General features: G+C 39.9%; 1 protein-coding gene across 2 annotated transcripts in view; it reads left to right on the top strand.

Annotated features, from left to right (window-relative positions):
• Positions 1-245: 245 nt before the first annotated feature.
• Positions 246-10,815, top strand: part of tpm2 (tropomyosin 2 (beta)) — a 19,246-nt gene continuing 8,676 nt past the window's right edge. The window contains exons 1-5 of one of the 2 annotated variants that reach the window (XM_019894329.1): positions 246-513; positions 3,624-3,749; positions 7,497-7,630; positions 8,566-8,683; positions 9,039-9,109. In XM_019894329.1, the coding sequence (XP_019749888.1) occupies positions 400-513; positions 3,624-3,749; positions 7,497-7,630; positions 8,566-8,683; positions 9,039-9,109 (563 nt within the window). In that variant the 5' untranslated portion in view covers positions 246-399. The remainder of the gene's footprint in view (positions 514-3,623; positions 3,750-7,496; positions 7,631-8,565; positions 8,684-9,038; positions 9,110-10,815) is intronic. The other variant, XM_019894320.1, reaches the window with a different exon arrangement.

The following is a 10,815-nucleotide window of genomic DNA, read 5'->3' as shown; positions in this document are numbered from 1 at the left end:
TGCATTCATATTTGTTAACTAGCTAACTAAATAGAATCTGTTTGATTAGCATACACAAATTCATTCAGTGTTATTACTTTCTGTAAGATGTTCATTCTTTCTCATGTTGGTGCAGACGTGTGAAATGATACTCATAATTGGAGAAAAATAATATACTGTGGCCCGAGGCAGACTAGACAGGATCCAGCGTCACGTGCATCAAATGGACATCTGTCACTGGCCTAATATGGGCAAGGTCCACAGGCGGCCCTACAGTGGAAAAAGTGTGGGGGGCTCACTCAGTTGGATTTCCATCTTCAAGATTTCCACCTCGCGGACTCTCCTGTCCTCGCTTGTTCCCATCACGCCGCGCTGAGTCCGTTTCTGTTCGACTAACCGCGCCACACAACCGGAGGAAACATGGAGGCCATCAAGAAGAAAATGCAGATGCTGAAGCTGGACAAGGAGAACGCCATAGACCGGGCAGAGCAGGCCGAGGGGGACAAAAAAGGAGCAGAGGACAAATGCAAACAGGTGATGATCCCGCCATCCTATTCCTCACTCAAGCCCTTTCATGAAAGTCACATACACTTTATATCCAGTTTTTGGGGGTTTTTTTGCCTCACTCGGGTGATTACAGTTTTCATTTCGGTTCTCTATGGGCAATTTTAGAAAAAATGCATTTTGTGCTGACAAAGCTATAAGAAGCAAAGTCGATGGAATAAAGAAAGTGGATGAATGGTGATGGTGGAAGATTGATGTTCATTCGCCATCGTTTGCTTTCAAAATGAAGTGAACTGAATACTTAACGTAGGTGCATGTGAAACAAGCAATACTCTATGTATCGTTTGGATACTGGAAATGCTCAAGGACAATGTGACACTGTGGGGAAAAACTCCAAACAATCTGACAGAGCTCTGTAAAAATATTATTTCCACGTCAAGCCCTCGAATTCTCAGTAAATGCATTACTTAGAAAATAAAGTCAATGTATTGCGGCTCTTACATGTATTGTGAATAAGCTTGAGACTGAACCATTAAATACGTTGTTGTTTGAAATGCTAATGCTTGCGAGCCTGTGCTGTTGTGTTTACGGTAATGAGTAACAGTAATAAGCTCCTAATTATTCTATACAGCCAACAGCCTTTCATTGCATATATTTAACCCTTTCATGCACATAATGATAACCTGTAACCTGATAACACGATAAGCTGTCCACTGTAGTAACCGTTATCCCTGAAAGGGTTCAAATGCATGAGAACTGAATTATTTTTACACAGCACATTTGCCCACTTTCGGTCATCGTGTTTTATTAATGTGGATGAGCCGCTCTCTGCCATTTGTAGCCGGATGGTGTAACAAAAAGAATTGCGTGCTGAGCTACAAATAGACATCAACGATTCCTCGGTGCAAACTTTTCACATAGCAATTGTCCTCCGAGGATCCCAGCACTTAGTGATCACAATCGCATAACAATCCTTCCTTGATGAAGGCATTTCTATTTATGTCCAGTCATTCATTTCAAGGTTTATCCGGCCCGGCCAGGGTCATCACAGTTAGCTGGAGCCGATCCTGTTTGACAGGGGTACAACCTGGACTAATATTTAGTGTCTTCAGATAATTAATTCATGTGTTTTCTGAAGCCTCAGTGAGACAATGCAAAATTTGGGGCCTCGGTTGAGATTAAACCTAAATATTTGCTGCCTTCTACTTGTGTTTCTATCTGAAGACTCTAAGATTCTTTGAATTGTTGCTCTATGGCAGTGCTTCGCAAAGTGTGGTGCTAGTACCACTCGTGGTAATCGGACTCATTCTCATGGTACCTTGAAAGAATCACTTCTCAAGTCCAGTTCAGTTGTATTTGAACTTTTTAGTCAAATGTTCCTACATTTAGGTGCAGTGTTAATTTGCAAACCGCGTATAATGTTACAGTGACTTAAAAAGTATCTTTTTTTTTAAGAACACTTAGACCCGCTATGCTGCTGTATTTTAATGATGGCGTGCTAAGTATCATGTTAGGTGGCTTATTTGGTGTAAAAGGTTTGAGAAGTGCTACTCGATGGAAACATTCTGAGAGTTTGGGGGTGGGTTTACAACAATGGCGGCCGCTGCAAGATCAGGATTGCAGGCTATTTGTGACTGGGCAGCCTTACATGGCGACAGGCTGCAAAAGACAAATGGAACATCCTGGAGACATTCTAGTGGCGCCATCTTCCCCATTTACCATCAGTTCTCATGCTGTTGCAATTGGTCTATGCTTAAAAGTTTGGAAAAAAAAAAATTGAGTCATAACCTTTTTGAACTGTTAAAGCCGGAGTCAGGTCAAAGATTTTCTTTGGAATAATGTCTTCTATGTGCACCCTCTACTCTGTATTAATATTGCGTTTGTGGAATGAGAATTAAGAAGACTAATCCATGGCTCACCCGTTTTGGTCACATGACATTCACAAGGGGGGACAGTGGACACTTTGACGTTAATTTCGGTTGACAGCAGGCGGCAGTACTGCAGAAAATGTCAGCCTCATTGATTGGCTGAAAACAGGTGGATTAGACTTCCTAATTCTTGTTTGACAAACACAGTATTAATTGGAACACCGTGTTTATGAGTAATGGAGGCACACGGGAAATCTTGTAGCAAAGAACATTTTTGACTCGACATTCGCTTTACCCAACACGAGAATTAAGCTAACTACTGCAAAAAGCTAATTTACTAATTATTGTAACTGGAAAAAACATATCGAAATACCATTTTACAAATGTAGGGAGTGAGAATAAGAAGTTGTCCGAAAAATAAATACGCAAATTCAGCCATCCCACCTCCATCACCTTTCACATGACCCCCACAATAAGTGACCGCCACGATATAAAAAAAAAAATCCTATTTAATTACTCCCTCCAAATCTTAAAGCATATTTTAAAGGTCTTTAAACACACTTTTATGATAATAATACACAGAAAACACATTTAAACAATATATTGAGAGACAGTAAGAACAATGGGTAAAACAAAAATATTTTTTACAGTACAAAAACAAATCACGTTTTCTCCAAGCCATTACATTTTACATGTCATAAAACAATCATGCCCCAAGGTGTATATTTAAAAAAGGAACCTCCAGCTGTCACATTCTGTAGGCCAAAAAATCAGGATTGAAGACGACTTGACATTCAATCATTTTCATCCTAGACTACACTGAGCGAAAAGTACTTGATGCTTTCGTTCTTTTAAAATTCACACCATGTCAAACTGAATAATGTGCCGCCATGTTGCGGTTGACTTGAATTACATCCAAAATAAATGTGAGGCATTATGAAAGAGTTACATCATGTACACAGAAAAAAAAGTCAAGTAGCGGGACCGGAGTTGGGAAACGTATTTACTGTACAGATAAGTGAAAAATGGACTTCAGTAGAGGAAGGTATTTGTGCTTCATTACGTTCCCCCACTGGTGACCAACATATAAATAATGATTTAGCCACGTTACGCATCAAGTCATAATGTCAGTCATTCAAAACTGCTGTAGCATGAAAACAGTTGAAAATATCTTTCCATACTTTATTACTAAATGGTTCATCCCAGACTCCTGTTGTCTCTCTCATATTCCACACATTTACTTGACTCTAATGTGTGTGTTGTGTTCTGTAGCTGGAGGAGGAGCTTCTGGGTCTGCAGAAGAAGCTGAAAGGAGTGGAAGATGAACTCGACAAATACTCTGAATCATTGAAGGACGCTCAGGAGAAATTGGAACAGGCCGAGAAAAAAGCAACGGAAGTAAGTGGCGATGGGAGAGGAAAACCCACTTGATGCACCCCACTTTCGACGCACACTACCCCAAATGTCATACCAGAACCTCATGCATGAGTGATAATCATAGACCTTCAATTTGACCTTCAAGGGTACTCTATTAAAAAGCTTGTGGTAAATCAACCGTCATTAGTTTCAGTGTAAAGTTGCTAACCCATAGCAGTCCCTCAGCAAACAGCTGCAGATTAACTGTTATTAAACCTGTCAGTATCAGGTTCTGCTGGCATATCAAAATTCGCCAGCGAATGCTTTAGATACACCTACATTGTCATACATGTATGGTAGAAATTGCGCAGCAGCACAAGTTAAAAAAAAAATACTCTTTCACAATCAGATTTACTGTAGTAATCTTTATTTTTTACAGTCAGATGGGATAGGCTCCGGCACCCCCGCCACCCTTATGAGGATAATGGATGGGTAGATTTTAACATCCATCCATTATCCAAACTGCTTATCCCAATGGTGTCAAACTCATTTTTGCTGGCCACTTTGTAGTTACGTCTTCCCTCGGAAGGCCGTTATGCCAGTGAAATCAAATAAATGTTTAAATGTCTCATTATATTACTTGTACACAACAAATTGATGTATTACTAGTTTTGAAATCAATTAAGTCAGCTATAATACTTTGTTCAATTATTGTTCGAGTGTATGCACGGTATCAAAAATATTGCAAAATCTTAATGTTATTTATTACACATGACAATTTGACATTTCGGTACAGATTTTAGCAAGGATCATGCAAGTTGACAAACATGATTTGCTTCCGCGGATGACATAAAATGACATGGCAGGTCGGATCTGGCCCCCAGGCCTTGAGTTAGACACAGGTGGCTTCTCTTCATGAGCCTATCCCAGCTGACTTCAGACAGTAGGTGGGGTACACCCTGAATTGGTTGCCAGCTAAATGCAACATTTTAACATCATTTTTCTAATAGTATTTGATTTTTTGGTGACTGACTCTACATTGTTGTGCATACTACTGGACGTGAATTCTTATGTTAAAAAAGTCCAAAGAAGTCTCTCCTACTTATCTAAATTGAGAGATTGTTGTTAGTATATTGATATTACTTGACCAGTTGTTAGTTATTCGAAGTTAACTTTAAAAGGACGTCAGAGGACAACTGCTCCACTTACTTTAATCCTGTGATTGATACTTTTCTACTCGTTCTTATTGCTCCAAATGTCTTCCTGATTTCGATACTGGCTTCTCACAACAACAACAAAAAAAACAAGGAAATACTGTAGTTCGTAACCAAGCACAAATGATTAATGTGCCGAATGGCGCCGTATATTTAAAAGTTTCTGTGTTTGGAAAGCACCCTGAGCTGTTTGCAGCAAGCATGTGTCACTCCAGTGACAGTTTACTGTAAAACTAACAAACAACAACAAAATCATTGTGTATTTAAATATAGGACATACTGTACTTATTTTTAGAAACATCAGTTTGCTCATGCTAACAATGAATGCAATATTAAAGTGAAGAGAAAATTAGCATTGATTTCCGGGAGTGATATTCCTTCAAATAACGAATATTCACGCAAAACGCTGTAGTAATATGTAATACAGACAGATAATACAACAGTACTCAAACGTATATACTGTATTCTTATATTAATAAATGTATTCTTATATTAAGAAAAATAAAGTTGAATTGAGTTTTAATAAAACTCAATTCAACTTTTTAATAAAACTCAATTCAACTTTATTTTTCTACCCTTTTTAATCTTCATCTTCATCTAAGCGTCTACAGTACACTCGTACTCATACATGCACGGCACTACACTGCCCCAAAGAGGCAATTGTGTGCACAGCAGGAACAACCAATATTTATTCTTATTTAGTGATTTTATTGCTATTATTGCTGGTTATTAATATTTTAATTTTTTATTTTGCTGTTTTTCTTTCAAGTTATGTTTAAAGATGAGTTTAAGTAGCTGAATGAATTCTAGTTTTGAATCCATGATTTCAGTATCATCAAACATTTTTTTAAATTATTATTCTTCCATAATTGAGTGATTAATTGATTTTTCTCATTTGTCTTTTAGCACAAACATGTAATCCTTCTGAAAAATCAAACAACCTTGGGCTAAATTTATACACTAACAAAAAGAGAAAGGAAAAAAAAAGACATCAAAAGTCATCATGAGCAATCGCTCTACATATGCTGGTCAAAAAAAGGAGTGGGAAGAAGAAAACGTACTGTATTCTATATTGCTAATAATAAGAAATCATTTAGCGTTCGTTTGCATCGTCCAAACTTGTTTTGGACTGTTTCTGTCTTTTTTTGAGATAGTATCAGTGCTTGATGATGAGTGCACCTTCACCGACAGCCTGTTTACAGCAGCTTGGAAACTTTTTTTACTCTCTCCACACTTTTTGCATTTTGCTCGGACGTGGCGCTTGTATGGTCCTGTTACTTCAGGCTCAGGGTCGGAATGACACATGCAATATGGCGGACAATGGGACGTAGCGTGGCAACGGTCGAACGGTCAGACCGTTGCCACGCTGGACTGAGTCAAACCCCAAACAAGACGCCATCTAAATTCTCTTTGTAGTAGAGTGACGACATGACGCCGTTGCCAAGGTAACGACACCATAACAACGCTGGGTCAGTCCAAACACTATGGCGACTTTTATGTCAATCGATTCGGTGAGAAGGAAAATCCAAATGCTACAACAATCTGCCTTTGAGGCGGAGGACCGAGCCGAGCTTCTGCTCCGAGAAGCGGACTTTGAGAGGCAGGCGAGAAAGGGGGTAATCACTGAAAACGAATACATGCGAATTGTTCTCACACCTCATGAAAGATGAGCTATAAAGTACGTCACGCTCAGCAAAAATGTAAGCATCATGACGCTTAAAGTTTAACTACAGAATTTTGGCTGTATTTTGTCGGAAGTGAACCAGGTATCTTTCACCACAGACATTATTAAAAATATTACGCAGATCCCGCCCGGAGCAGTTTCAACCATTACGGCGACAACGTGAGCAAGTTTGCCATATCTGATGAGGCAAATCTACCACAAACTAATGTCCGACAATGAATCATGAATCGACTTTCTACAAAATAAACAAAGTTAAAATAAACAAAGTTACTGCTTCTTTTTCTTCCCCACACAAACGCAAATGTACTCTTTTAATGTCAAATATCTATGTATCCGTATTTATTACCACAGTCATATCGTACGGCTATTGGTAGCTGGAAACACTCGTGCAAGCAATAGAAAAATGCATGAAAAGGTCCTTAAATACACACATTCGCTTATATATTTGTGAAAAGACAGGCATCAAAACAAAGTATATGTTGAATGATGAGTGTAAATGTAGGTCATACAGTAGGTAAGGAACAAATTAACATAATTATATCATAATTTTCCCGACGTTTTAAATGTTCGTGTTTCAAGGAAACAATGTACCTAACATTGGCAACAGTGAGTCAGAGTAGGTACTCCAAGGCAATTTAGTTAAATGGGAAGGACTTTTTTTTCCAGGCTGTATGTGTCAACACTTTTGTATATGTTTCAGAGCATTTAGATTTATCCAACCAGCCGTCCGTCCATCCATTCATGTTTGTTTCCAAAAACCTCCAGTTTTGTCTCATCTACCCAAAGGACATTTCCCAGATTCCAAGTTTTATGGCCTGGCATTTTGGAAGATTAATTAATTTCTGGTAATATAGTCAGAATTATATCTGTTTGTCTTTTTTTTCTCGGCAGGCTGAAGCCGAAGTGGCATCTCTAAACAGGCGTATCCAGCTGGTGGAAGAGGAGTTGGACCGAGCTCAGGAGAGACTTGCAACTGCTCTGCAGAAGCTAGAGGAAGCTGAGAAAGCAGCTGATGAGAGTGAAAGGTGAAATAAGATAATAAAATAAGATAACCTTTATTTGTCCCACACTGGGGAAATTTATATGAAATGCTCACTTATCGACATTTCTTACACTTCTTGTCAACCTGGGTTCTCCCCAAAGCTTGATATATTACAACAAATAAAATGTTTTTATGGGCAGCACGGCGGTCGACTGGGTAGCACGTCGGTCTCACAGTGCAGAGGTTCAGAGTTCACTTCCAGTTCCGGCCTCTCTGCGTGGAGTTTGCATGCTTTCCCTGTGCCTGCGTGGGTTTTCTCCGGGTACTCTGGTTTCCTCCCACATTCCAAACACATGCATGGCAGGTTAATGGAACACTCTAAATTGTCCCGAGGTGTGGGTGTGAGCACGGATGGTTGTTGATCTTTGTGTGCCCTGCAATTGGCTGGCAACCAGTTCAGGGTGTATCCCGCCTTCTGCTCAAAGACAGCTGGGATAGGCACGCCCGCGACCGTTGTGAGGATAAGCGGATTAGAAAATGGATGGATGAATGAAAATGTCTTTACCTGCTGTACAAATGCACATGAAGTTTCTTGCTAAATAATTCAGTGTTAATTAATGCCTAGTTGCATTCATGTAAATAATAGAAGAAGTAACACACAATACGATCAATCAGTTCTCCGCAAAGGAATTGAAAGAGTTGATTTAAACTACTGGTCATCAACTTTGATTACTGGAAAGTCAAAGCGGAAAGATTATTCAAGCAATTATTCGAATAAACATTGTTGTAAAGTAATGGTCTCTCTCTTTCTCTCTCTCTCTCTCTCTCTCTCTCTCTCTCTCTCTCTCTCTCTCTCTTTCTCCCTCTCTTTCACACTCGCTCGCTGTCTTTTAAGTTAAATTGCTTAATAATCATTTGCTTACAGTATAGACTTACAAAAACTATACAAAAACTATATTTATTTTTGTCGTCATTAAGAGGAATGAAGGTCATCGAGAACAGAGCAAGCAAGGATGGGGAGAAAATGGAGATCCAGGAGATGCAGCTAAAAGAGGCCAAACATATCGCTGAAGAAGCTGACCGCAAATATGAAGAGGTGAGACATTTACAATATTTGTCATGTGCACTGTGTTCTAGATTCCAAGTACGGTATGTTGTGTGCGCACCTTAGGGAATGATACATATTAAGTTTCTGATCTGAATTTAGTACAAAACTTGAGGCAGGACTCGACACTGTTAACTGCTTAACCCTTTCAGGGACAGCGGTTACTACAGCAGACAGCTTGTCATGTTATCAAGTTACAGGGTGCATGAAAGGCATCCAACAGCAACTGTGGTTATTTTCGTATTTTGAGCCAAAACAATACGTGCCAATACTTCACAATCTTAATTCTGTTTCCAGTTTGGAATCATTTTGTCACTCATCACGTGTGTGCTGTCCATGTCTGCAGGTCGCACGTAAACTTGTGATTCTTGAGGGTGATCTGGAGCGTTCAGAGGAGCGTGCTGAGGTGGCCGAGGCGTAAGTCAACACTTGTGCCCTGAAAACGCAAACACTGACATGACAACCCTCATACATTATTCATGTTGTCATAGTAAAGCTCATGTGATCACTATAATGAACACATGGGACTATTGAAAGTGTTACAACATGTGGAAAAGCAACGAAGGGCTCTATTTTCGTAGACAGTGCGTCTGCGGCATGGCACAAACGTTCACAGATCCTGATTTTTGTCCAAGTGCAGGGCTAGCTGTGCATGTTTGCCAAATTGAGAGACTGGTCTGCACCTAGCTGGTCATTCCGGTCCATTGAGGGTGTGTCCTTGGAGTTGTATCTGGCGGAGTGACAATTTGGTGGCAAAAAGTGGATCTAAATTAACATCTGCTCAAACCATCCCTAAATTCTGTTGCACAAGAGACTTTGGTGGTGGTTATTTTGGGGCGTAGGCAGACACACACTGAGCTCCTGAACTCATTGTGTATACCAGATTGTCTGTTGCCACACCATGACTAAGAGCAGTGACAGTCCATGGATTTCTGCAATTGCGCTCTTACACATAGAGATATCTCCATCCAAACTCTATGTTGCCCCCCCGATGGAGCCACTTAAATTGGCAGCTACTTGAGTATAAACACTCCCACAGTGGTGCAGCCCTTCCACCCGTACATCCGTCCGACTGCATTCGTCCACAAAATTACCAACACTGGTCTGACGCACAGTTGCGCCACCTGCCACGCCGGATTTGTGCCGTTCCCGAAAATAGGGCCCCAAGTGAAGAACCCTTTTTTTTTATAGTTACTGATGTGAAGTATTGAATTGCACATTCATTTGTATCACTTCATGAACTGATTATTCACACCAGCGCTTCATCAGTAACATCATTGCTTGCGCATTCCCTGTGCTGCAGCCTTTAACAGATGTGTGAGTCACATGTTGCAAGGAATAGCACACATTTAAGGACACAGTGACGCAAATGTTTATTTGTGCTTCCCTGTGTATTTCTATATAATGCATGCCTCAATACACCACCACCACCACCACCTTTCTGGGATGTTTTGCTTCCCCTCACCCTCAAACCAAACCACCTGGCTATGGACTAAGCCCTGCAGTCGAGTGAGGAAGCTGGAGGAGGAGTTTGGGTTAATGGACCAGAATTTGAAATCCATGATGTGCGGAGAGGAAGAGGTATTTATTGTGCTACCTCTGCCATGGGTTCATCCTGACCCGTTGGCCGCTGCTCCTAAAACCTGCCATCTTCACACTTTGTTCTCATTTCTCCATCTAACCTGCGCGCATGATCACATCTGAAATTTTCATTCATCGTTTAAGAAGTCTGGGTGGTTTTATTAGAGAAAGAGATGTACAATATTGAATTAATGTAATTTAATTCATTTTAGATATATACGTGCAAAAGGCAAAATATTTATACATTTGTTCCCATTTGTAATTGGTAGACCCTGATTTTTTTTTTGGGGGGGGCGGTCGGGGGAGACCTTTTACTTAAACACCATTTGTGGTTAATTCACACATTCACAAAGTATCTTTTTCTAATGGAGGTTAGTTGTCAGCACCAAAAATAAGCAACAGAATACAATCATTTTTGCTACTGATTATGCATTTGTATTTGTAATTATGCAAACAGTACAGCTAAAACCTTTTGACAGAAACTTCCATGGGAAAATGAGAAAAGGGATCATAATAAGGAAACCTTACAATTTTGCTCCAGA

This window comes from Hippocampus comes, unplaced genomic scaffold (genome assembly GCF_001891065.2).
Source record: "Hippocampus comes isolate QL1 unplaced genomic scaffold, H_comes_QL1_v1.1 scaffold123, whole genome shotgun sequence".
NCBI lineage: Eukaryota > Metazoa > Chordata > Actinopteri > Syngnathiformes > Syngnathidae > Hippocampus > Hippocampus comes.
This window is presented reverse-complemented; position numbering and strand designations above follow the sequence as displayed.